Source organism: Medicago truncatula, chromosome 8 (genome assembly GCF_003473485.1).
Source record: "Medicago truncatula cultivar Jemalong A17 chromosome 8, MtrunA17r5.0-ANR, whole genome shotgun sequence".
Taxonomy (NCBI): domain Eukaryota; kingdom Viridiplantae; phylum Streptophyta; class Magnoliopsida; order Fabales; family Fabaceae; genus Medicago; species Medicago truncatula.
Window position 1 is genome coordinate 40,648,331 of NC_053049.1, and position 27,995 is coordinate 40,676,325.

A 27,995-nucleotide genomic window follows, 5' to 3' on the forward strand; every position below is an offset into this window, starting at 1 on the left:
AACTTTTCTATTGATTGCTTTGCAAGAGCAAATCATAGATTCATATTGTATGGTTGGTTTCATAACGTGGAGGTGTGAAGCAGAGATGTGGGATAATAGTGGGAGGACAAAAACAATTGATAACCAAAGCTCTTTATAGTTATAGTGGTAAAAGGTACGTAAGATAAGAGGGAAGGGGAAAAATTGAAATGAATTGAAAAAAAAAGGACAAAATATGAAAATTAAGGTTTGCACGAGCATGACTATCATCCATTTACGAATAATAGATAGATTCACAGCACTAAAATTCTTAGTTCATAATTAAAAAAAAACTATTGTAAAAAACAAAAATTAAAAACTATTAAAATTAGGGAGTTTCTACGGTACACCTCACAAATTGAGGTGTACCGATATTCTGCTTTATAAATTTATAAATTAATGATCATTTTATAAAATAAGTTGTTATTTGTCATTATTTATATTTTAGAAAACACCATCTCATGAGAAAAAAACATCATTTCATTGTTTATATGAATTATATTAAATTTTTAACATTTTCTCATAAAATTCTTCATTATAAGCAATAAAAATTCAAAAAAAATAAATTTTATTTCATCGACGCTTTTGGTAAATAAGATTTAATTATTATAATTGTCAATGATAGAAAATAATTATTTTTCCTTCAAAAAACAATCAATTTAATTATTATTTTAATGTTTGGTGTACTGGTACACTTAAAATGTTGGGTGTACCATAGAATTTGCCTTAAAATTAATTATAAACAATCGCCCCCATAAATATCAAACAATCTCAACCTTATTGCCTATATCTTCTATCCTTCCACCTAAATTTTTCCAACCTGTCTTGGCTACTTCTTAGGATCATCTCATATATCTTGCAATATTAGGAAACTTGATTGCTTGTACTTCATAATCATATTACGGAAAAGATACTATCCCTGACTCCTTGTTGGTGGTGATGACTCCAGTTCATGTTTCTTGCCTGGAACCATCTACTCTTTCTCGCAAAATGTTCCTTTTGCTCTTAAGAATCTTCTTATCTTAGTTCATAGGTGACAATTAGTGTGCAGCGTATAACAAACAAAAAATTTAGTGCACGGAAGGAAAATGAACTAAGAATCCATTAACATTCTCCTTAGAATCTACACAGTGTCATACCAAACTTTTCACTCCATCCTTTGTTATCAAGGATCTGCAGTGTATAATAAACAAAAATTTCCACTGATATTCATATCTTTTTCCTTCCTCAGTATTTTCAGTGTAAACTATTTTAAACTTTCTAATGAACAAATTTATAAATAAACAATGTTCTACTACCAATAATCCCCACAGGAACATATGCCATTCTTAAAGTGATGAAAACGGCTAGAATCTCTGACAACAATCTCTCTGTTAACAATCTTTGCCATAAGCGTTATTGCAGTATGACAATCCCCACATACACGTAGATTTTTCATTATAGTTATTGTACTTCCTTCCACAGTGCTAAGCAATCCAAATGCAATTGCAAGCCTTTCACTATGGTATGATAACATTTCTTCATTTTGCTCAATTTCAACATCATGCAAGGCAAATTGTTGATCAGGAATATAACCCAGTTCTCTTAACTTTACTCCTAACCACACTAACTTTTCATAGATTTCCTCGGTTAGAGGATGGGACCTATCTGCAGACAGAAATTCATGCCTCATTCCTTTTAAGGTTATCCAACTTGACCCAGGTTGTTTTACAATTCCATTATGTTTCATTTTCATCCTAATCCTTGCAACTTCCAACCATCTTCTAGAAGATGCATACAAGTTCGACAGCAGCACATAGGCAGCACTACAATCAGGCTCCATTTCAAATATCCGTTTCGCAGCTCTTTCTGCAACATCCAAACTAGAATGCACCCTGCAAGCACTCAGCAAAACCAGCCATACCATTGAGTTTGCTTCCACAGGCATGCTCGTCGCCAGCGCTTCCGCTTCCTCCACCTCTCCACACCGGCCAAGCACATCCACCATACAAGCATAGTGCTCAACCGTCAGCTTCATTGATCTTTTCCGAGCAAAATACCCAAAAAAACACCTTGCCTTTTGTAACATCCCGGACCTGCTACAGGCAGAAAGCAAACCAGTCAACGTGATCTCATCAGACTCAACTCCTTCCCTCAACATTTCTTTAAAAAGCACCAAAGCCCATGTTCCACATCCATGCTGAGCACAACCAACAATCACAGAATTCCAAGACACAACATTCTTCTCACAAATCCCCTTAAACACACACAATGCATCACCAATAAAACCACATTTACTATACATAACAACAAGAGAATTCCCCGTATAGACTGCATTTTCCAAACCCATTTTAATTCCTGCAGCATGAATCACTCTACCCTTCTCAAGATCCTCCAACCCAACACAAGAATTCAAAGCACTAGTAAAAGAAGACTCGTTAGGCACCACATTGAATCTCATCATCTCACTAAAAACCTCCAATGCTTCCACATGCTTATCATTTAAACCACACCCAGTCAAAAGAGCAGTCCAAACCACGACATTCTTACAAACAGTCTCACCAAAAACCTTACAAGCATCACCCATTCTCTTACAAGACGCGTAAAAAGTAACTAGCGAAGCAGACACAAACTCATCTAAACCACAACAAAAACCAAACTTAAACATACAACAATGAATCTGAATACCCGCATAAAAATCCAAAATTTTAGCAGCTGCAGACAACCCACAAACCAAAGTAGTTGAAGAAATTCCAACACCAGAAAAACCCACCATATTCTTAAAAAAAAACAACGCTTGATAACTTTTTCCATTCCTATCCAATCCGACAATAATCGAAGTCCAAGAAATAACATCCCTGGACGGCATTTGACAAAACAAACGAAGAGCATCATTAACTCTACCATTATTACAATAACCATTAACCATAGCATTCCATGTGGCAACGTCTTTATCAACATACGGCATTGCATTAAAAAACCTCTCAGCTTCATTAACTCTTCCGGTGGATAAGAAACCGTGGATTATCGTTGTCCATGATATTGAGTTTCGTTGCGGCATTTCATCGAACAGTTTAACTGCAGTGACAAAATCGTTGCAAATGATAGAGGCTTTGATGACAGAGTTCCATGAGATAGTGTCTTTGGTGTTTGATGGGATTTGATTGAAGAGGTTGATTGCTTCGTGGAGATTGTTGTTGTGAGCGTAAGCGAGGAGTAGCTTGGTGTAGAGTGACACGTGAGGGGAAGGGATTTTGTTGAAGACGGCACGTGCTGAGTCTAGTTTTTGGTTTTTGAGGTGGTTTAAGAACGTGAAGTTTAAGGAAGTTGAAGAAGATTTTGGGTTTTGAATAAGAGTGGTAAATGGTGTTGTACGACATTTCAGATGGGTGGTTATTTGGCTCGTGAATTTTAGCATGAAGGGAATAATAATGTGTCAATATCATTTCACAGCTTCGGACTTGGAGGCAAATGAAGGAAGATCACAGATGAAAATGCTCCCGATGCTAGTGCACCGTTGTAATAGATAGAAGAGGAAACGCGCGCGTACATTTTTTTTTTATCTTTTCAATTAGTCCTGCTAGAAAACTTTTAAAAAATATATGAACCTTAGCTCAGTTGGTAGGAATATTGCTTAGTATATGCAGAAGACGTGGTTCAATCCCGGATATCCCACTTCTCCACAATTAAATTGTGTGAACTCTAGCCACTACGCTACTTGACCAAAAAAAAATGCTAACAGTGTGCATTGGTTAAATAAAGAGTAAATAGACAATTACTCCTTGAAATTGTAAGCTTCGTCAATTACCCTTTCTGATGTTAACAAAATTTCAATTACCCTCTAAAATTGCACAACGTTGATCAATTTTCCCATCCGTCAAATTTTCCTATTAGTCAATATGACGTTTTGCAAATACCTTCCTAAAGTTTTACACTTAGGTACAAAAAGCCCCCGAACTTAAAAATTTATATTTTTTTCTTATCCTTGAAAATTTAAGACGCATTCTGTGAATTAACCATTATTATATAAATATGTAACTTTCCTCCTTAATAAGTACTTACTGATTGATGTTCCGATATCAAAGTTGTAACCAAAAACGCGATGATGAATATTGCAATTACCTCCACCCATAAGGCTGAGCTACACCCTTCAAATGGATGAGTCATCATAACCTCTAATTTAATGCCATAGACAAGACTACTAATATATGTTGCCATTATAATGCCATAGACAAGACAAAATTATAAATTTTTAAGTTAAAGGAGCATTTTGCACATAAGTGCAAAACTTCAGGGAGGTTATTTGCAAAACGTCATGTTAACTAACAGAAGAATTTGACGGAGAGGGTAAATTGATTAACGTTGTGCAATTTCAGGGGCGGTAATTGAAGTTTTGTTAATGTCAATGAGTAATTGACGAAACTTACCACTTTAGGGGAATAATTACCTATTTACTCGTTAAATAAATTAAGGTAAGGTTTTATAAAAATGTAACTATTACTTCATTAAAGATAAAAATTTACATCTTTAAAGCAAAATTTCTATTTAAGCATTCCTTAACCAGTGTCACTCAACTTTTAATCCTGGTCCACTGAACACAATCATATCTATGTAATTTAGTTGGATATCGATCCTACATTTGATCCATCGATGTTATGTCATACTCTCTATGCAATAAAATATGGGAAATGCTTAACTTGTGTCTAAGGGAACAAGATAAGAAACCAAAAGTATAAATAAAATCTTAGAAATTGTGTATTCTTAATTGTGAAAGCTTTAAATTTTATCCTTTTAACTTGTGTATTTATTGATTAATTCAGTTTTTAGCTTATTAATTTGTACTTTAAGGATATAAGTTAGCATGACCCATAAAATATAATGAAAGGTGGTAGCTGAAAAGTTAAAGTATGTGGTTGAAAATTCAGTTCACATACATAAACTTTTCATCTATTTTTATTGCTTATATTTCATATTAATTTATTTAAAAATAAACCGTATTGTTAAATAAATTTTACTTCGAAGGTGCTGGTATCCATTCAAATTAATTGCATATTACTTCTTGCAGATAGTTGTATAAATAGTTTTGTAACCATCACATTAATGTGTAACTTCTTCATTTATAATAGGGTTAACAGTGTTTTTCACCCCTGTAATATATGTCATTTTCGGTTTGACCCTCGTAAAATTTTTATTTTCCGGAAAACACCCATAATAGGCCATTTTCAGATTTTTTTTAAAGAAATTTTGGTTTTTGAATGGCCTATTAAGGGTGATTTCTGGAAAATAAAATTTTTACGAGGGTGAAAATCAAACCGAAAATTTTATAGGGGAGAAAACCAAAAATGACATATATTACAGGGTTGAAAAACACTATTAACCCTTTATAATATTACTCATTCTCACAAGGAGTTTTATGGTTTTTTTCACTTTCCTTACATGGAGGTCATGTTTTATAACACAATCTTTGATTTTATTTTTGCTACATATGACAAAAAAAAAAAAAAAAAGGCTAAAATATGCATTTCATCTCTGCATATATAGGGCATTTGAAATTTCATCCCTGAACTTACTAATCCTCCCAAATCTTCCCTGCAAATATTAATCATTTGAGTTTTGGTCCTAAACACATTTAATTACCGACGTGGCACATGATTAGTGAGGTGGTGATGACGTGGCAGAATCTGATTGGGAAATGACATGTATGAGTCAGCAAGTGACACATGAAATGACCACTTTCCCCTTAATGAAACTAGTTATAGGCAGAATGACTATTATACCCCTTCCTTCTTCCTTCTTCTTCTCTTCCACCAGCACCATTGAACTCTTCCATCACCACAAAATCCGAACCACCAACTTGCGTGAGCTGTAAAACGAAGCATAAGAACAACGAGTATGCATTGATATGGAAGAAGAGTGAAGTGAAATTGAACATATTAACACACTGACGTGTTTTCCCAATGACACCAATAAGATAATTTTTTGAAGAATTTTTTGAAGAAACAAAAATTGCAACAATGGCAACAGTAGAGGAGCAAGAACCCAAACCTATTTCCCTCCAACAGTGAGAGAAACTCAATCATAAGTATACTCAATTCCCTAAAATGTTAAGTATTTTATTGTTTCAATTGGTAACAGGTATTGTCACAAATAATGGCACAGGAGAAGTTTATGTTGATCAATATCATCGCAATAAAGTAAGCACCTAAACCATGACTCTTTCTCCGACCGCGACACAGTGTTTGGCGCCACCGTTGAACTCGAATCCATCGCTAAAACGCTAAACCATGGATTGTGGAGAAGGTGGAGGGGTCATGAATCATGGTCGGCAAAGGCGGCGGTGGTTGGGGGAGAAAGAGAAGAGGATTTGAGAAGGAAGAAGGAGAAGAGGGCCATTGTTGTTGTCGGTGGCGGAGAATGCGTTTTTCTCCTCTTCTCATGGTTTTGTTGGAATTCGATTAAGGAATGGGTGGGTGTGAGATTTGAATTCAATTGGGAATGGGGAAGACAGATTTAGGTTCAATTGAGAAAATTACTGGGGAAGAAACCTGTTTCTGAAGAGAGAAGACGACATGGATGGGGAAGATAGAAGACAGGGTTAAAAATGTAATTTCTCACATGTTTTGGTTCAACAAGGGCAAAGCGGTAATCTCCCAGTTATGATGTGCCACGTCGGTAATTAAATGTGTTTAGGACCAAAACTCAAATGATTAATATTTGCAGGGAGGATTGGTAAGTTCAGGGATGAAATTTCAAATGGCTTATATTTACAGGGATGAAATACATATTTTACCCAAAAAAATAAAAGGAAGCGAACATATGCATAAACGAAGGGAAGTTGCACTGGTTAAATCTCGCCCCTTGATTTTATTTTACACACATGTCATACATCTAAGAAGTAAACATAAATAAATTAAGGCTTCCTAAAGAGGTGAACAAACATAAATTAGAGGGGAGCTCCACTTTTAATTTTTTTAGGGGGAAGCTGCACTCTTATATTGAGCTCATTTTTTTATGTAGTTTATTTTTTTTAGTATATTATACTAAATTTTGAATTTATTTTGACCTATTTCAAACCCAAAAAAATAACTATAAAAAGCAATAAAAATGGCAAAACACAGTCTCCGTGAACATAACTCAATTTACAAGAATGTTGCAATATGCACAGAGAAGTTGGAACCTCGAGTTTCTCTTTTATTCACATTAAAGAGATGGACTTCATACTATTAGACTAAATGTGCTCGCGATTTTCGGATATCAAACCATTAATTGATTTGAATCGTCAATCTTTGAACTCTCAATTTTTATTCGTGGGAAGGGAAAAAATGAGTAAAAACCCTTATCGAGACTTTGGATTCGGGGGTTGATTACGCGAAGGGAAGGTGCTAGCACCCTAAGCGTCTATGGTATTCCATAGGAACCTCTTGCCTAATTTATCTTGTGCTAAATTCATTGCTTATTTGAAAGATTATTGCCTAATGTCTAAGTGAAAGAATGGAGGGAGAAGAAGTATGTTTTTGGTTATTTTTATTTGATTTGGAAGGACAAGTCCTCTGCCTACGTACCCTTTTGGGAAAGGGATCAAAACCAACGTAGTTCCACTCAAGAATTTCTTTGGTGGGTTAGGTTGATTTTAAGATTTTTTTGAAAATGGTTTTAAGAAGAGAAAGAGGCCTCAAGGCATAAGATAAAAGAAATGAGTGAGGTTGATTGATTTTAAATTTTGAAAATGATTGAAGTTGAATTAAAATTGATTAAAAATTTGATTGAGAAAATAAAGAGAAAATGTTGCTAAGAAAAAAAAGATTTTTGAATTTGACATATTTGGTTTTTTTTTTATGAAAAATGATTTTTTTCTAAACTAACGGTGAAAACTAACGTAACGTCGTAAAAAATTAACGGAAAGCGGTAAATAAAATGTGGTAGTGTCGGTGCATGTGTCGGTGCTTGTGTTACCTACATTATTACATCAATTCCTAAATACAAACCTAAGGCCTTTATGCCAAAATAAAATGCAAGAAATAAAATTACATCAATTCCCTATTTATACACACTAAGTCAATGACAAAATGAAATGATGAGAAAATTAAATGTGCATGCTATGATTCAAGACAAAAATTAAATAGTTAGTAATCACAAGAAATATGATGAATGAGACATAAGAAATAATAAGCAAGAATTTAAGTCAAGCAACAATTAAAATCATTATATAGAGATTAAGAGCAAGTAATGAACAAACAAGAACATTTTAAAAGAAAACAAGTAGGATGAATTTTTTTAAAATTAGAGAAAATTAAAATGATGAGAACAATATTTTTTGGAATTTTTTCTAAGCACAAAAATGTCAAAAAAAAGTAAAAATAGTATTTAAAAAAAATAAAGACAAAAAAAGAAATAAAAAGAATTGGCTCAGCGGGAACTAATCTAGACCGTTGGATTAAAACATGAGGAAAGATCTAAGGGTTCAGAAAGAAGGGGAGGAGGAGCCAGATGGACCGGTCCGGTTCAGATGAACCGTACCGGTTCTCATATGTCTATAAAAGAAGTTTTTGAACCGGTTTCTCTTATTTCTTCCTTTTTCCTTCTCTCTAAAAAAACATTTTTGCTCTCCCTTCTCTCTAGAAAAGTAATGCCGGAGAAGAAGAAGAGTAGTGGTCCGAGTTCTTCCGGCGCGGTGGCCGGTGGTGGCACCACCGCGCCGGAGTTCAAAACTCAACCGTTTCAAAAAAATTTACATATTCGAATATCCTTTTTTTTCCTCTACTCAAATCCGGACTAAGATTTTCAAGACAAACCACATACAAACCTAGATCTAGAATGCAAGTTTTTTTGAAAAAAAATTGAAACACAAGTGAAGAAAAGAACGAAGGAAAAACGGTTACCTCTTTCGGATCTGTTAAGATCTGGTGATAAAACCCTACCTTCGGAAAACTTCAAGTCCCTTCTTCTTCCTTCACGCTCCGGTTCAGGTTCCGATCCTTGACACTATAAACTTGTTATTTCGGCTCTGTTTACTTCAGTTCACGCTCCAATCCGATTTGTTGTTGGTGAGTTTAATCTCATCGCCGGAAACGTGTTGGAATTGGTGACGGTTTTGATTTCCACGAAAAATCTGTGTTGTTACGACACTGGTGATATGTTTATGTGAAAGCAATTTTTAACTTCTCTAAAAAAGTTTGAAACTCATGATGAACATGCATGAATGTTCATTTTTTGCTTTTTTGATCTGAAAGTTGAAGAGAGAGAAAAGGAAATGCGTTTGTGTAGTGATGGGGACTAATCTGACATGTTTTCTGACCTCCCCTTTTCCAATGATTGGACAGTGTACTTATAGTGACAAAATAGGGTTGGCTCTGGTACACATCAAAGACCAAAATACCCCTGCAGCTGAGACTTGGAGAAAAAGACTTGACAAAAAGACAAAGAATAAAAAATAAACAACACACAAAAGAAAAACAAAAATAATAACAATAAAAGAAGAAATAATAAAAAACAAATAAAATAAAAAACAAATAAAAATAAAAAATAAAATAAAAATGAAGATTAAATAAACGTAAAAACAATGTCCCTTCGGAACCAAATGAGGTACTTCAAAGTAACCTCCCTGCCGAAATTTTGTTTGGAATGATAAAAAGACGCGACTTTTAAAATATGATTAAACTTTTTAAAATGACTTGATTATTATGACTAAAAAGATTATAAAATGCGTTATAAAAATGCAGATGAAATAATTTTAATTGTTGTAAAAGTGCAAGCGGCGACTTAAATGCAAGATAAAAGTTTTTAAATGACTAAAGACTAAAAACACGAGTTTTAAATGGTAAAAAAAACGAATAAAAGAGGATGTGGACAATTTTAAAATATGGACAAAAAAGATTTTAAACGGTCCAAATTTAGGATATGACACTAAAAAAACCAAAAAATTAGACAAAAAGAATAAAAATAAAAACAAAACATTTTGGCACTCATCCATCATATCATAAAAAACAAAAACAAACAAAACACGTAAAAGTCGGCGCAATGATAAACAAGTTTAATTGTGATTGATTTTGAAATCAATGACAGTATCAATCTCGGTTTAATTCTGAATTGGTCTGATAATTAATTTTATACTTTATTGTTTTCTTTCCATACCTTCCATATATCTTGTACATCTCGAAAATTTTATAAATAGAGTACACTAAGCACGCGAAAAGGGAGGAGGAATTAGCGAGGGTTGCGATTTTTGTAAAGAATCAGAGTGACTATATATTGGAGTCCTAATTCACCAATGAGTTAAACACAGTAGATATAATATCAAGTAAAGCAATAATAGATCTCATTTTTTCCACCTCTATCATCATCATCATCATCATCATCGATCATATATATTCTCCATCTCGGTTCCATTTTCTTTCTTTTTCATTTCGGTGAAGGTATGTAAGCACCACTTACTTGGCATTGTGTGTGGACACTGGACAATGTTTGTTATTTGTTTATGATCTTTTTATCTTTACGTTATTTCCTTTGCATCATACTTCATTTTTCAAATATCTCTACACTTTATTTCTTACAACCTATCTATCCTTTAATAGAAACCAATTTTACCAATTATAAATCACATGATTTTAAGTTCAAAAGTTTTTATTATTTTAATAAAAATTAATAGTGATTATTCTAAAATCTAAATCATCTTTTGGTTTGATTGTTGTACAAGTTTTAAAATTGATGACAACTCCAAAACCTCTTTTTGTTCGATTGTCATATCATTTTAAACTAAAAACTGATAGTGATTAATCCAAATCTTTTTTTTTGGTTTTCACTACACAAAACTTTAAAGTTCATGACAACTCCAAATCCTTTTTTAGTTGAGTTGTGACAAGTTTTTTTTTAAAATAAAAATACACCAGCCAACAAAATATTTCTACCAAAACCTTTGATTTCTCCATTGCACATGGAGATACTTCGTCATGTGCAAAAATAAGTAAGTTTTTTTTAAGTATTTTATTTTTTTAGTCTTGCTACATTTAATAAAAAAGGGAAATCTAAAATTTAATGTTTGATTCATGATCTAAAAATTGAAAATAGAAAATTTCTTGATCAGAAATTAGAAATAGGTGAGAGAGAGCACCAAATCCAAATAAAAATACTTGAACACCCTTTATAAATAAAGAAAAGGTTGTTTCAAAATACATGCTCAAAAAAAGAAAAAATGTCACCATCTTTTTCCTACCTCTCCCCCTTCCATCCGAACTTATGCGGATTTCAATTCCTTCATTCACCGGTAATTTAATCCTCTTTTCTCAATCCACCTTCACACTCATTATTCTTTCATTTTGTGTTATGTTGGTTTCGTTTCTGGTTATCATTCATTGATTTCTTAATGAGAAGATGATTGTTTAATCGTTGATGCAAATGTTAATCTTTCAATTCTATTCTTGTTGTTCCAACCATGTATAAACAACATTCTTACGTAATTTCTTGTAATTAAAAAGAAAATCTCAAATTTAATGTTTGATCGATGAACCAAAAATTGAAAATACTATAAAATAGTGGGTGCCCATCATTGTTTTTGTTATTGATTGAAAAAGAAAAGTGCAAGTATAATGAATGCATACGTCTTATGTTGTTGTAGAAAGTTTAATGTTTAACACATACGTAATAAATACAAATATCTTATATTTGTATTTATTAATACGACCCAACAATTTTGATGTCTGCTAATTCATACAAAATACAAAAAGCTGTAATTTTTTCTTCCTTTTAATGATCAATTAGACCAACCTGCAATCAAGGGTGGAACTAGGGTGGCTTATGTGTTTAATTCATAAATTATATAAATTTGGTCTTTGACCCCTTTAGAAAAATTATTTGGCTCAGCCTCTTTATGCAATGGAATTATTCTATTTTCTATATCAATTAGTTAAATACTATTCTTGATTTTTTATTTATTTATTTACTATTTGAAGGTAAAAACTAAAGATTAGTGCATTGGGAAAGACTTGGTATATATTGTAGAAGTTCACTGCTGCATTCTTATTTTGTTAGTCTTTTAACCAAATATTCTCTCAAGAAAATAGACTTTAACCAAGGATATTTCTTACTTTCTCAGGTGGATTAACTTGACTGCTATTAGTGGGTTTTAAGGATGTCAATGAACAATAGAAGGTTGGAATTTGGGAGGCCTGTATTAAGTACGTTGTGTTTACCCTTATCAAAATTCGATATATACTCTCACATTTAAAAAATAATAATCTAACATTTGATGCTCACGGTATATAATAATATGCTGTGTTTTTCAAGGACACGAGTTATTTGTTGATGTACAAATTATGTTGATTGTATGGTCTGTATCGGTTAAAATCTTTGTTTGAAATAATTTTTTCGAAGGCTCAAAGTCAAATTACATGTTTAAAAACAGGCATTTGGTTTAGTTTTTCCTTGAGAAGTTGAATGATTGGTAGGTCTCTTACAGGTAAAAGAAGATTGAAGGATTTATTGGTTCAAAAAGATAATCGCTTTTGTGCTGATTGTAGTGCTCCAGATCCCAAATGGGCGTAAGTTTATTCACACAACCTTTTTTGTTTATGGTCATGGCCTTTCTAAAACTAAGGTCTGAGAGTCATGAGATGTTAGTGTAATTAACTTATTCTCCAAGAAACCTGTCACATTTGTAATGTATATTAACTTTTTTTAGTTGAAGTTAATTTTTTTAACTATGCTTCTTCAGGTCAGCAAATATTGGAGTTTTTGTATGCTTAAAATGTTGTGGGGTGCACAGAAGTCTTGGCACTCATATATCAAAGGTAAATCATTCACGATCTTTTAATTAAAAAACAAACATTTTATCTTTATTGATGAGAAAAATTTGAACTGAGTTCCCTTGTCTTGAAATAATTGAAAAACTAACAGTATATATATATATATAGATACAAATGTGCGTGTGGGTAGATAGATACATATATAGCTAATATTTTTCTTTTGTTTGAACTTAATTTAATGAGAAAACAACCAACCACTCTTATATGACTATGATTGTGCAATAGTTTTTTTTTTTTATTTTTAAATTACTACCGTATGGCATACATGATTGCGGTGACGCATTATTCTTAAAATTTACATTAGCATGTGATGTATTCTGAAATATGAAATTCAGACAAAGTGCTAAACTTAATGATCTAGGGTATAAGAGGTGGAATCTTCGCAAATAAGTGTTTTTATTTTTCCACATACTACTAATTTATCCTCCATTCCATTGGTAATCACTAACCACTGTCCTACTAATTTTTTTTTACACAAAAATAGGGATTGCAAAAAAATCCGCACCCGTGGATATCCGCGGATAAAATCCGCCACGAACACGGAGCGGATATCTTAATGGATATCCATGAATAAAATAAACGGATTTTTTAACTATCCACTAATTAATGGATACGGATGCGGATTTAATAGTATACACACCCGCGAATATCCATACCCGTTATTAAACCGAGTAAGATACATAAATAACCTCAATATATTCAACTTCCTAAGAAGTTATTATGCTCATTTAAATGGAAGTGAAAGTGGTTGGGATTGTTGAATCAAGAGCTTTGTTTTTGTTGAATATGATGAGTGTTAAATCAAAGAACTTTATTTTTAATAAATGTAAGACACTTTATTTATGTTTTTGTGGAGTCAATGATCTTTGTTGTTATTGTAATGTATGAATATTATGTTTTGCTAAAAAGAAAAGAAAATGCATGTGAAGAACCTTTATTTCTAAATTTTAGCTAACAAAATTGAACAAATTTTTTATTTTATTTTCATAAATGTTATCCATGGATATCTATATAAACTCGCTGATACCTCAAAATCTGTGGATTACCCGTTAAACGGATATCCGCGCGGATATGAATAGGGTACGGATTTCATATTTATCTAACGGAACGGACACGGATATCATACTATACGCATCCATGGATATCCATTTACATCCCTAGACGGGGAAAACATGTTATATTGCACTTTGAGATTCAAAAAGATTTCTTAATATGAACAGAATTGAGGTCGCGTTTTTTAGATGGATAAGATAGGTAGAATGTAAGACAAGATGAGTGTTAGTAACGCTCTCTTTTCAACACTCTATACATAAATAGAATCGAGGTTGCTTGTTATGCATTAAATCACTGAGACGTTTCCTTTTTCCTTGTCAGATTTTGTCTGTAACATTGGATGAATGGTCAAATGATGAAATAGATGCAATGATGGAAGTTGGAGGAAATGCATCTGCCAATTCAATTTATGAGGCTTTTATTCCGGAAGGATATACAAAACCTGGACCAGATGCCAGTCATGAAGAACGTGCAAAATTCATCAGGTAAGACATTCTTACATTTATATTATAAATTTGTTACACTTTTTGTCACTGAAAAGTAGGCAAGGATACATCCATATGAATTTTTGTCTTCAACCCAAATTTTGCTCTTCTCATATTTATTGTTTTGTAACTCTTATCTAGTGTTACTCTTTTTAATAATAGTCCATTTTGCTTGGTTAAACATTGACTAATTTACACGACATTGTGATGTGTTGTTCATGGTAGCATAAAAAACGGTACCAATTCAATCAACGTTCCATTTAAGAGTGACATTTTAATATTGACATTTATGATTGCAGGTCAAAGTATGAGCGTCAAGAATTTTTGAAACATAGTTTGCGCATTTTATCAACAAAAAGCAAACGTCAAACAAGTTTCTCCAAAAAGATCATGGATAGCTTTCGAAAATCTAGTGGTTCAAAGAATATGGTAATTATATTTAGTTCCTTTGATTGAATGTATTTGTGTTGACCATAAGTTGAATTAGCATACTGATGCATGGTACATACTTCATGGATCCAACTTTATTACACCATCAGATAATGAAATGAAATTGTTTTCATGAGTGATTTTAATGGATGTTGAAAATAGGAAGGAATGGTAGAATTTATTGGAATGCTGAAAGTGAAAGTGGTCAAAGGCACAAATTTAGCAATCAGAGATATGAGGACAAGTGATCCATATGTTGTTTTGAAGCTTGGCCAACAGGTTGGTTGTTTTCACTAGCATATACTATTAGGAAACATTTTCTCTTTATTATTTTATTTTTTAATTAGCTGAAGAATAATAATATATGTTGTTAACTTTCTTTTTAATTTGACAATGGTGTTATTGCATTCAGACTGTTCAGACGACTGTAATAAGGAGCAATTTGAATCCGGTTTGGAACGAGGAACTTATGTTGTCCGTTCCTCAGCAATTTGGACCAATAAGTTTGGTAAGGTTACATTTTATCGTGTCTAGTTCCTGTAAACAATTTATGTAGTTTGCTTGCTATTTATTTGACTCATGATATGTATTTTCTCCGATGCTAACTAGATTCTAGAAATCAATATATCTAAAACAATACATGATGTAATGTATTTCTTAGAGCAACATTACGTATGAGGAGATGGTTCAATATTTCAATCCTTACAATGTCTTGTGTGTATATGAAAATGAGACTTAATATTGACAGCATGCTTCATTGTATTGCAGGAGGTATTTGATCATGACTTGTTCTCAGCTGATGATATAATGGGAGAAGCGCAGATTGATCTTCAACCTTTAATAAATTCTGCAATGGCATTTGGAGATACTGGAATGTTTGATGATATGCGAATAGGAAAATGGCTGAGATCTAATGACAATGCACTTATAGAGGATAGCATAGTCAATATCATTGATGGTAAGGTTAAACAAGAGATGTTTATTAAGCTCCAGAATGTCGAATGTGGAGAATTAAACTTAGAACTTGAGTGGATGTCTCTTGATCATTAGATGCATTACTATTTTCATGTAAATTCTCTAATTTTGATCACCATAGATTACTTGTGCTTGTGCATTGTCAAGTGAGGATTGTTGTAATTTTCCTTTTATGTACCCGGATTAAGTATATCAACGAGTTAATTTCCCTCGCAATTACTTCTCGTTATGAAAAATTATGAAGAAAGTCTCATGTGTATAACTTAACTAGGAGGAACAGTATATTATATATGCATGAGTTGGATCCACATGTTTATCTAGAGCTGAAATTTTAGCTATTAAGTTACTTGAGAAATGAGTGTGACAATTAATGTAAATTTCAATACTAAGTTACTAAAAACTGCTATAAACAATAGTAAGTTAATAAAATAAAAAAACATAAATAACTAAAAATCTAGTCTAAATAAATAAACCACTACCCTTTGCATGAATAACAACAAACATGCTCAACTCGAAGGGTCGCGTACCACTAATTGCAACTTGTTATTATCATGATCCTCATTTTCTAATTTACTGTTGTTACCACGAAACGCTGCGTTTTGTTGTTCCTGCTTTCTATACTTAAACACGTAAATCAAACCTGAAACCAAAATCAGAATCGCACCAGCAACTCCACATGCCAAACTGGCTACCTTCAGCGAATTCCAAACTCGGTCACTACTACCATCGCCGGAGACGCTCGACCACGACGGAGGCGCTGTGTTACCGGAGGTAAATGCCTTTGGCATCGCTACTTCGGAGGAAGAGGACACTGTTGGTGATGAATTGTCACTGTTGAAGAAGGATCTCATCTCCGGCGAAGAATGCGTCCCCGTTGGAGATAGTGTCTGGAAGATGAGACCGTGATCTGCTGGACGGAGGTCTCTGGCGGAGGAATATCCTGCGAGAATGAGGATGACGAAGACTATGGGAGATTCCGCCATGGAAATTGAGCTTGAGGTTTATGACTTATGAGATAGAATAGAATAGAATAGAGTATGAAATAAATATATAGTAACACTGAGTGTTGATACGGTACCGTTTTCTAATGAGAATGGAAGGACTTTAAGAAATCGAAAGAGAAACTGTGAACATCTGTCGGAGAAAAAATGTTCATATCTTCTATTCTCGCCGCTTTCTCCTTTGTCTTTTACTACTCACTCTTTGTTTTTTCTAAAGTTAAAAATCATAAGAATATTTTGACTTTTTTCTCACTCCATGTGACTGCACTGTATATTTACATGGATTTTAGCTTCAAAAGTTTTTTCAATTTTGCTTAAATTCACAAGTTTAAGAGGATCATATATATTAGGCAAATTCTACTTTCATCCTTCAGGTTTGATAAACGAGTAAAATTAGTTCTATATTATGTTCAATAAAAGTCTAACATACTATCCAGAAGTCCTAGCTCAACTGGCAAAATGCCGAAATTGTTAGGTCGGATGCCATGACCGGGGTTCGAACCCCGGTACCTCCACTTGTATGTGTGAGTTTATAATGGCTTTGTCATTTCGTCTATCTACCAAAAAAAAAAAATTTAACATACTTAATAAAAAAAAAACTCTACCACTTTACCGTGATTTTTAGATAAAAGCTTACAAACAGACATGTAACTTATAACCAACCGTATGTGACGATAAAACTAATTTTAATTGAGGTTGGTGTAAAAATAATTTACCCTAACAATGTAGCCTTATAACTTTTTTTTGGGTACAAAACTCCTGTTGAATTTTATTATTATATTAGAAAAATCACGGGTTAGATTCTGTTTCTGTACTACATCGAGAAAACTTTATGCTAAATTTATTTGTCATGATTGATGGTGAAATTGGTATTGGACCATCAATTTCATAATTAATCATTTCGCTTGGTCCCAAAACTCGTGTTTGGGGTTGTGGACCGTCAATATATAATGAAGGATATAATGCCCTCTAGAAGGGCCGAAAGAGCCCTAGGTATTTCATTCTAAAGGTGCTGCCTCGAAGAGCTTCTAGAAGCATCTGGAACATTCTAACCGTGACTTAGGGTCCAAGTTACTTGGGGGTTAAGTCAAGTTTTTCGTAGTTTTATTAACAGCAGTCAAGTTTTTGTATATGATGATTCAGAATTTTGATAAAATTCCTTTTTTTTTTTTACATAGGACATTTTTTTTGGAAATGGATTTAGATGGAGTGTATATATAAATATTATAAACATTGAGAATAAATTAAAGTTGAGATTTAAAGTAAAAGCACGACACGTCTTACATCAACTTAAAAGTATTCAAGTTGTTTCAATTTGCAAGTTTGAAATCTGATAATTAGGGAAAATTATGTTTGAGGTTCTTCCACTATTTTCTTGAATAAGTCTTTTAGGCTATTTTTTTTCTCCATAATAAGTCATTTTTGTTACATTTTATTTGCATAATAAGCCTTTAAGTTTTGTTAAATTATGTGTGCATTTCTTTTAGTTTGACATTTTTTTTTCAAAGTTGATTGTTCGGGCTACTTTGCAAGCAGAGGAAGTTAATAACATTGATAGGTAGATTTTTTTTTTTTTGTCAAGTAGCCTAGTGGCTCGAGAAATTCATCTTAAAGATAAATAAGTGGGGTGTTCGGGGTTGGAACCCCGACCCCTACACATATTGTGTTTTATCTCTTACCAAATGAGTTAAGCTCATGGGGACTGATAGGTAGATATTTACTATCAAGTTTTTAGATGTTGCACATATGCATTTATGGTTGTAGAGAACTTCAAGTGTAAACATCCTTAAAAAAAATCAAGTGTAAACAGTTTATATGGTTTTATTGACTCTCTTTAGATGACTATTATGGAGGACAAATTCTTACAGCACCAAACAAAGACCTTAATTGCCACATAATTCTAGTGTCACTAGTTCCCTCAAAAAAAAATCTAGTGTCACTAATTGTATTTGAAAATGGGATAAAAGACTAAATTGGAAAATAAAAATGTTTCCATGAAACAGACCAAATTAAGGGACAGCAAACATCATTATTTTTTTTGGTCGGGGTTTGATCACGAACCTTACATATATTATACATTGTTCCTACCAACTGAGCTAAGTTCACGATGATCCGCAAACATGACTTTACCAAAATAATCAAGGTGTACATATACAAACACCATTTTTAAAAGGCTAAAATATGCTTTTGGTCCCTGCAAATATAGCGAGTTTGCGTTTTGGTCCCTGGTAAAAAAAAAATTTGAATTACATCCCTGCAAAATTTTTTGTTTTTTAAAATGGTCCCTGGACCCACTTTTTTGCTGATTTATCACATTTTTACTTATGTGTTAGTTGCTGACTATGCAAAAATGTACATGTGGCATACAAATGGCAATTGCCTTATTTTAAATATTTAAAAATCATTTTAATTAAAATTAAATTTGGGTTTCAAAATTAAAAAAAGGTTTAAATAAATTTAAAATTAAAGAATCAACATCTTTCTCGTCCTCTCTTCTTCTTCTCCAACCCTTTTCTTCTTCTTCTTCTTCTTCTTCCACAACAACTACATGTTTCAACATCTTCACCATTTTTTCCTTCACCCTCATCCATCCACTTATACTCACACCATTTCTCCATTTCTTCATGTGTCACCTTCCATTAACATAAAAACAGCACATCTTGCAACTTAGAAATGGGAAAAATATAAAACCTAATTTTCCCCTCTTTTAGATTTTGGGTTTGGGATGAACTTGGTGATGAATTTTCCTTGTTGTTGTGCTAGCTTTGTGTTGCAATAACAGAATGTTGGTTTGGGATTTTAACTTTGCTTTCATGTGCTTGTTAACTTTGCTTGTGGATTTGAGTTTAGCATGAAGAAGAAAGGCTTTTAGTGGTACTGGGTTTTGATATGGTGTGCAGATTTGTTGAGTGTGCGGATTTGGAGTTATGCAAGAGATGAGTGTTTTTGTGAGATTCATTTTCATGGGTGTGGTTTTTGAGGAAGATGAACATGTATGTTTGAGATTGTAGATTCATATCTTTGAATTAAAATTTGGGGATGAACATGAATGAATTTGTTGATAAAGATGAATGTTGTTTGAAATTAAATTAAAATTGCCCCTTTTCTGCAGTTTTTTTTAATTAAAATTAATTGGTTTTTTTAAATTCAAAAAATATGTTATTTGATTTTTAAAATATGTTAAATGATATAATTGCCATGTGGAGGACATGTGGGCAGCTTAACACAGTCAGCAACTGCCACGTAGGCAGAATTGTGACAAATCAGCAAAAAAGTGGGTTTAGGGACCATTTTAAAAAACAAAAAATTTTACAAGGATGTAATTGAAATTTTTTTTTTACCAAGGACCAAAACCTAAACTCGCTATATTTGCAGGAACTAAAATCATATTTTAGCCTTTTTAAAAATTTCATAGTGCAAAGTTTGACGAGACTAGAACCCATGCTAATTTTTGTTTAGGAGGGAAATTGCAGGGGAAAACATCCAAGATAATGGCAGGATTTACTCCGATTTGCGTACATAAGTGCTTTTGACAAAGTTTTTGAATAAGGCAGGGATAGTATAAAAGATAAAGATATGTCCTTTACAATTTTCTCATGATTTTTTTTTCTCAAATAGTCAGGTGACAATAAATTTACCATTAAGATGAATAAGTGGATGTCTTAAATTCGAACTTGAACACTATATATATTATATATTATACCTAACAACTGAGTTAAATTTACGGAAACTCCCACAATCTATTTTAATACCCGACAAAATATAATATCAAACTAGTTTGACATTTTTAAATTTGGAACACATTAGTCGTCGACTCATTATATATATAGGCTTTAATTTGTCCCCAATTTGAAATGACAGTGACTAATTTGATATTATTTTTTACTGAGAATTAAGTTGGCTGACGAGAAAATAATCGGAAATCACATTGAATCTTACTCAAAGATAAAAGAATAAGATTTATTAAAGGAAAAAAGAAAAAAGAGGATAAAAGGACAAGAGAATTAAAAGAAAAAAACAAGTAACAAGCATAAGCCATTTTTGATGGATTAGGATCTGTTTGGTAACACCCAAAAAAGAGCTTTTAGCTCTTAATTTATAGCTTATAAACTCGTTTGACAAAAAAAAATTCTGTTTGGTAACACTTTTTTACCATGAGCTTATAACTTATTTCACGAGCTTATAAGCTATTTTTCAGAAGCTATTCCAAGTAGCGTTTGAGCTTTAGCTTATAGCTTCTCACTATTAATTCCAGTTTTACCCTTATTATTCTATCTAAATTGCATTTTTTACTCTTAATCATTTATTATATTATAAATTAAAATACATATGTTTTAAATATGAATGCTATTTTTTTTTATGAATGAAAGATCCTTTTTTTTCTCAATAGAAAAGATATTTTTTTTACCATTACGTTTATGTTTTTTTTTCGTTACAATTGTTATGTTTTTTTTTTGTGAGACTATTTCAATATTTAATGTCACCTTTTTTTTTTTTACGAAATGACACGTTATTTTTGTGTGATATATCAGAATTGTAGAGAATAAGAACAAGGACAACAATTTTCTCCAACAAAAAAAAATGAAAACGTTACATTTACCTTCAATATATATATATATATATATATATATATATATTTGTACAAACTATATTTTATTTATTGCCACGTTTAAATTTTTTTACACTTTTATTCTATTATTTCTTAGGAAAATGAAAATAAATATAAATTAACATTTAAGAATTAAAAATTAATTTAATAATAATATTAAATTAATAATTTTTAATTTTTAAATACTTTAAACATTAATTGATATAAACTTTATTATGAATTAAAAATATCCTTTTATGTAATTTTACATCTATCAGCTAATTGAACCGCTAATTTTACCAAACACTTCAAGTAGCTTATCAGCTACTAGTCATCAGTTATAAGCCATCAGCTATATACTATCAGCCATCAGCTATAAACTATCAGCTAGCTTATCAGTCATCCACTATTTCAACCAAATTAAGCCTAAAACGATACTGCATTATGCATCGCAAAAGAAAGGGAAAAAACTTGGATGAATAGTATAGGTGACTTTAAAAAAAAGTTTGGAGCTGTCATCACCAAAAAAAAAAGTTTGGAGCTGTAAGGAAGATTAAAATGTTTAGAGCTACATCTTCTCTTGTCTTTAGCATTTTTGGCCAGGTCTGGCAATTTGTTCGGCAATGGTTGGATGTTCATTCAGCAGATTTTTTAATTGTTGTCGATCACTTTTTACAGTTCAATATTTCTTCAGGTCTTGCAAAATCGCGGTGTTCTTTTATGTATCTCATATGGTTTGTTAGTTCTTGGATAATTTGAAAGAGAAGAAATGCTAGAACTTTTCGATCAAAATAGAGCACCCTTTTTCAACTCTTGGAAAATATCAAGCTTCTCTCCACTTGATGGTATAAAGCGCAATTTGTTGTTTATCATTTTAATTTTCATGATTGGTGTCAGCACCTTTTGTTATGTTTGGGTGATGGCTAATGATTTCTTACTCTTTCAGACACTATTGTAATTATTAACTATCTCCTTTAGCACATCTTGTGACGGAGGGATAGCTTGGTGGTTTATTATATCTCATTTTAATTTGTTAAAAAAAAAAAAGTTTGAGCTATACTACAATGAAACTATTTCTAAAATGCTTTTTTAACAAGCTAAAATTGAATTTATTTATGATAATAAAAATTATCCTCAACACAAGAAGTGTGCGAGAAGAATACAGAGTACACACAAATATTTAAAATAACAAGAGAACAAAAATCCAAGAAAGTGACTCTCTTAAGTGGTTAACCCCATATATAATAAAGGATTAATCCACCGGTGATTAAGATCAAAGACTAAACACAAAAAATATAATTTCCTAACCTTATCGAACAATTGATCAATCATCTCCTCTTTTAATAGAAACAGTGGTAATTTCTTTCCTTTTAGATTACTTGGGCACAAGCAAGCCAAACAATATTCATATAATACCTTAATTTCATAACATTTATAATACAAATAATTGTTAAATTGTTTTTTTTTTTGGTACAATAATTGTTAAATTGTTATAAATTATAATATTAAAATATGGTGTCGTTGTCGAATATGATTAAATGTTTTGCAAAAGAAAAATTACATGGTTTCAAAAAAAAATACATACTTTTTTTTTTTGAAAAAAAAATAAAAAATAAAAAAACATACTAATGCGCAAAGTTTTTACATGTGCATAATTGTTAAACTTTTTAGAATATACATTTAATTTAGTGCAAGTCTATGTTACATTTCACATTTGAACAAGGTTAATTTAATTTAGAGATGTACAATTGATTTTAACATGTTTTTATATGTATTGAATATGATTGACTTTACCTCAAAAAAAAAAAAAAAATCTATAACTGACTTGAAGTTTGAAGTTATATACTCTATTTAAATTTGAGAGTTTGAGAAGAAATTTACTCCAAGGTCTCAAGCCAACAACGTCAAATTAACTTGAGAGAATTAATCTTGTGACTTTAATTTTATTGGTTCTTTATAATTTTCATAAATAAAGCAACCACACTCTCACTTCCACAAGCATTCTGGTTTAGCAATGAGTACCAATCTTTTTGCTAAAATCTGATAGTAGAATAAATAAAAGAAAACATGGGTGTTCATTGCTTTAAAGATCAAAATGCCAAAAAAGATGATTTCATGAAGCTTAATTGCACCTGAAATTAAGAATCACAAGTCCATATCAACAATGCCTCAAAAGATCTCAACCTATCATTAATTATTTTTTATTTTTTATGTGTCTTTATCTCTTCAAATAGAATAAATGAAAAAAGTAATAAATGGAGAGAATCTCAACCTTAGTATAAAAGAGAGCATCCAAACCATGAGATTCTCGATGTCATATAACGTGAAATTGGTGGTCCCACAACATGGAACTGCGGACAATGACCGTAACATGAAATGTATAGGATTTTATTTTTATTTTTTTTATTCAAGGAACATGAAATGTATAGGATATTAATTAATGAAAAGCATATAGTATTTTTATTTAAAATAGTGTAAGGAGTAAAGAATATGCTACATGATAACATATTCAGACGTTTTTTAGGATGTTAGAAAGTTGACAACGGGTTTCCGTAAGTATAGCTCAGTTGGTAGGGACATGCATTGTTATATACAGAGGTTGGGGTTCGAATCTTAGACATCCAACTTATTCACCTTAAAAAATGTGAATTCTAACAATTAAACTACGTGACAAAAAAAATGACAACCGGGAAATGAAGAATATTTGTTCATGTGGATTCCTACTTATATGAGATATCAAAATCCTCCTATTAGAGTTGTCGATTTGATTGATATTAACGTCAAGGATGATTGTTATAATTTTTATAAATAAAATATATACTTCCTCCGTTTTTAAATGCAAAATTTACTTTTAGGTTCATTCATTTAATGATATATGTGGTCCATATTATTAACCACATACATCATTAAATGAATGAACCGAAAAAGTCAATTTTGCTTATATTTAGAAACGGAAGGAGTATATATTATGTACCCAAAAAAAATTAAAATTAAATAAATTTGTACATTTATGTTATCTAATATTTATAATAGAGCAATGATATTTGTACATCCATTCCATGACAACTTTAGTGACAACCTTGTTTTTCTCTCTTCTTATTAGCCAAAAACAATGGAGAGAGAAGAAGGAAGAGAGAGAATAAGACCATCATATGAATATGATAGAAAAAATTATATAAAAGTTGTCACAAATTGGATTGTACAAATATAATTTCTCTTAATAATAACTAGTTTAGTCAAGCACCACAACGCCAACCGACCAACTTTTTTTATAAGCTAGCATTCATAAGCTATCGGTCAGCTTTTTAACCACCAACCAACTTATACGAGTAACTTAATTTTAGCAAACATAGCCTAACTTGGGATGTATTTTGTGCACCATCCGAGCTTTAGTGTGTCAAAATAACATATATGAATTAATAACCAAATACAATATTTGTTAAGCAAATTAACTATCGGACATGTAACACGAGAACTTGACTATTATCTTTAGTCTATCGTCAAACAATGAGTGCTTTTCTTTTGAAAAAATGTTGAATATATCGGATGATAAGTTAAGAAAATATGTGGTATTTAAATATGATTTTTCATTAAGATTATAAATAAAGGTGGCTTGTAGAAACACGTATTAACCTCAAACAGATGAGATTAGAGGAACGAGAATACAGTGAACCAATGTTTGAATTTTATAGGTAAGACTAACGCGCAATCTATATGGATTTAGTATTTATTTTTGATAAAAATCGGTATACTTATTGTTGTTTGACCACCTCTGTGTATCAGCAAACACATGTAGATTGCAAGGTAGACTTTTGTTGTTGTTGTTGTGATTATCATCAATACATCAACATTATCCTCTTTTTGACATGCTACCCCCACCCCACCCTGTTTGCAACACCAACATGTGCGTGTGTGCGGGCGCACACAAACACCCACATATTAAAAAAATTCAATACATGTTATATACCTATTATTAACTGCATAAAGTATTTTCCTTTATTTTTTTCCGCACTATTATTGCATAATATTATGCTTGTTACTTTTTGCGACAAATACCATATTCACAATATGTGAAAAACCAAACGGTCATTTAATTTTTGTTAGATTCATTTGTATATTATTTGTATTATCGCATCTTTTTATTTTCTCATTTCATTACTGTTCTTTGATGTTTCTTCAAAAAAAAATTACTGTTCTTTGATGTGAATACGAATGTCAGCCATTTATATGTGTGGTTACATAATACTTTTTCATGATTATCGTCCGTACACACCTTCATTTTCTTCAGCAACATACTTATGCTACATTTTCCACTTTTGAGAATTGTTGTATACATTTGTTAAGGCTGAAAATCATAAGTAAATTACTCAAATGCTCCTCGACAGCCGAAATTTTAAAGAACCGGCTGCAAATAACTGCCGAGGAATTTCAAACCTGAAATTAATTTAATTTAATTTAATTTAATTTAATTAATTTAATTAAGGAAATACACCTAAATTTTCCTTAATTAATTTAATTTAATTCTTTAATACATGATTTTTTTTATAACGTTGTTGATTTCATTCATATAATTTTGTTACCATAAATGAAGAAATATGACATCATATAATTACAGATTCGATCACGTTTCTTACTAGTAATAGAAAAGAGGTTTTATTTCTAAAAAAAAAAAAAAAGATTTTATTAATAGAATAATTACAAATATAATTATTTGAAAGAGAGATGAATAATAATATCTAAAATATTATAAAGTAATAATAGGTTAGTCAAACCTATGAATAATGAGAGACATCAATGAAATTAATTACAAATATAATTATTCTATCGTTTATAATGTTTTTTGTTGTTGCATTTTTTTTTATTGAATCACCATTTTAGATTCATTAATTAACGATGACAAACATTTTTCTTTGTTGTTTCATTTTATTTTTTGTTGTTGCGTTTTTCATGTTAATTAAAGTAATAATATCTGAAATATTAGTATAAAGTAATAATAGGTTAGTCAAACATATGAATATGACATACATCAATGAAATTAATTACTAATAATTACAAATATAATTATTCTATCATTTGTAACGTTTTTGTTGTTACATTTTTTTTTATTGACTCATCATTTTAGGTCCATTAACTAACGATTGCAGATATTATTCATCTCTCATATTTCTTCATTTATGACAACAAAATCATACGAATGAAATCACAAAAATAATTATGTTTAATTCATTAAAAAGATTAAAGAATTAAATTAAATTAACGAAAATTTAGGTGTATTTTCTTATTTAATTTCAGGTTTGAAATTCCTCGGCAGTTAACTGCTTAAGTTTTCCTCGGCAGTTAACTGCAGCCGGTTCTTTAAAATTTCGACAATTAACTGCCGAAAAACATTTAAGTAATTTACACGTATTTCTCAGCCAAACTGAACATGTCAACAACTATACTCTCCACTTTTAGCCACCAATAAAAATATTATCACTGGACCAATGGGATTATTCTTAGATACTCATCAACCCAATTACAAATAATTTAGGCACACTCAAAAAATATAATTTTCACATCTTATTCTTTTAATTATTTAAAAAGTAATGATAAAGTTAACTTTATATTTTGCTTTTATGTGAGTGTGTTTAAACTTGTGTCCATAGTCTTGTGACTATGAAAGACTTGCTTAGACCAATGTAACTTGACTTTCATTAACACTTATCAACCTCTATAAATTAAAAAATTACACTGATCACGGATATTACTTCATAAGATACCAAATTTGACTTTCCCACGACTATTACTCACACACGCTTACCTTCATTTCTTTTCCGCACTTTTCTCCCGTATATGTTTTTCCGACACTTTCATTTCTATCCCTCGTTCTATCAGGATCCGGTCCACAAGCACTTTATTAAAATAATTTTTATATGTGGATGTTCAAGTACTTTATATTTTTTCCGCACAAAATGTGTATAAATTTTATTTATAAGTGATGTTTATTGTTGTAACAAGGCTATTTTTTTTTTTTTTGAGAGGGCCACAAATCTAACAATAATGTCTTAGTTTTTTATTTGATTTATGACTAAACTTTAGTTTTTTTGTTTAATTCTAAAATGATTGAAAATTTGATATTCTGTTTAATTCCACATCTGGTGCTTTAAATTATGGAATATATGCCAATGTTGTAGTACAATTTACTATAGAAACTTGGGTGACCGAGAAATATGTGCATGCACTCTTTTGGGGATTCCAGGTATACATTTTGTCCTTTTTGAGCTGTGAAGATTCTAAAAGCATCCACGAGGAGACTCCCAATTTTAAGTTTTTAAATGGATTTGATATGTACACATCATTATTTAATAAGATTTTAATATCAGTACTTTTTTTTTTTAAAGAAAATATCAGTACTTAATAATCAGTCAATGGAGACTCTCTAACAAAAGGTTTAAATGAATCTCATCATTAACTCTTCATCGTTACATTTCAACACTATTTTTATAAAAAAATCTTGTGGGATTCACTTAAGAATTGGGGGTCTTAAGTGAGACAATGGGTCTTAGAAGACCCCAAAAATTTTCTCCCCAAAGGGATACATGTTAGGTATCGGGTCTTAAATGATGAAGACTTCACCATTGAAGATAGTCTAATGGACTCGATACGCTTAATAATATATTTTCTTTATGAA

At 31.4% G+C, this 27,995-nt stretch overlaps 3 protein-coding genes across 3 annotated transcripts; 1 reads left to right on the forward strand and 2 right to left on the reverse strand.

The window, feature by feature from the left end:
• Positions 1-1,107: 1,107 nt before the first annotated feature.
• On the reverse strand, positions 1,108-3,587 carry LOC11422614 (pentatricopeptide repeat-containing protein At5g46460, mitochondrial). Its single transcript, XM_003629866.4, has one exon. The coding sequence runs from the start codon at positions 3,413-3,415 to the stop codon at positions 1,313-1,315; it is 2,103 nt and encodes a 700-aa protein (XP_003629914.2). The 5' UTR covers positions 3,416-3,587; the 3' UTR covers positions 1,108-1,312.
• Positions 3,588-12,451: 8,864 nt separating this feature from the next.
• Positions 12,452-15,938, forward strand: LOC11408349 (ADP-ribosylation factor GTPase-activating protein AGD12). The gene is made up of 7 exons (XM_039829403.1): positions 12,452-12,530; positions 12,704-12,779; positions 14,169-14,332; positions 14,632-14,761; positions 14,924-15,040; positions 15,174-15,269; positions 15,530-15,938. The coding sequence occupies exons 3-7, from the start codon at positions 14,217-14,219 to the stop codon at positions 15,809-15,811; spliced, it is 741 nt and encodes a 246-aa protein (XP_039685337.1). The 5' UTR covers positions 12,452-12,530; positions 12,704-12,779; positions 14,169-14,216; the 3' UTR covers positions 15,812-15,938.
• A 110-nt stretch (positions 15,939-16,048) lies between these two features.
• Positions 16,049-16,872, reverse strand: LOC11405217 (uncharacterized). Its single transcript, XM_003629869.3, has one exon. It carries the CDS (start codon positions 16,717-16,719, stop codon positions 16,243-16,245), a length of 477 nt encoding a protein of 158 aa, XP_003629917.1. The 5' UTR covers positions 16,720-16,872; the 3' UTR covers positions 16,049-16,242.
• Between the last annotated feature and the right edge of the window lie 11,123 nt (positions 16,873-27,995).

Coding starts and splice junctions, on each gene's coding strand:
- LOC11422614 (XM_003629866.4), bottom strand. CDS start 3,415: ATGCTAAAATTCACGAGCCAAATAACCACCCATCTGAAATGTCGTACA.
- LOC11405217 (XM_003629869.3), bottom strand. CDS start 16,719: ATGGCGGAATCTCCCATAGTCTTCGTCATCCTCATTCTCGCAGGATAT.
- LOC11408349 (XM_039829403.1), top strand. CDS start 14,217: ATGATGGAAGTTGGAGGAAATGCATCTGCCAATTCAATTTATGAGGCT. Junction 15,041..15,173: donor TTTTGAAGCTTGGCCAACAG/GTTGGTTGTTTT, acceptor TATTGCATTCAG/ACTGTTCAGACGACTGTAAT. Junction 15,270..15,529: donor AATTTGGACCAATAAGTTTG/GTAAGGTTACAT, acceptor ATTGTATTGCAG/GAGGTATTTGATCATGACTT.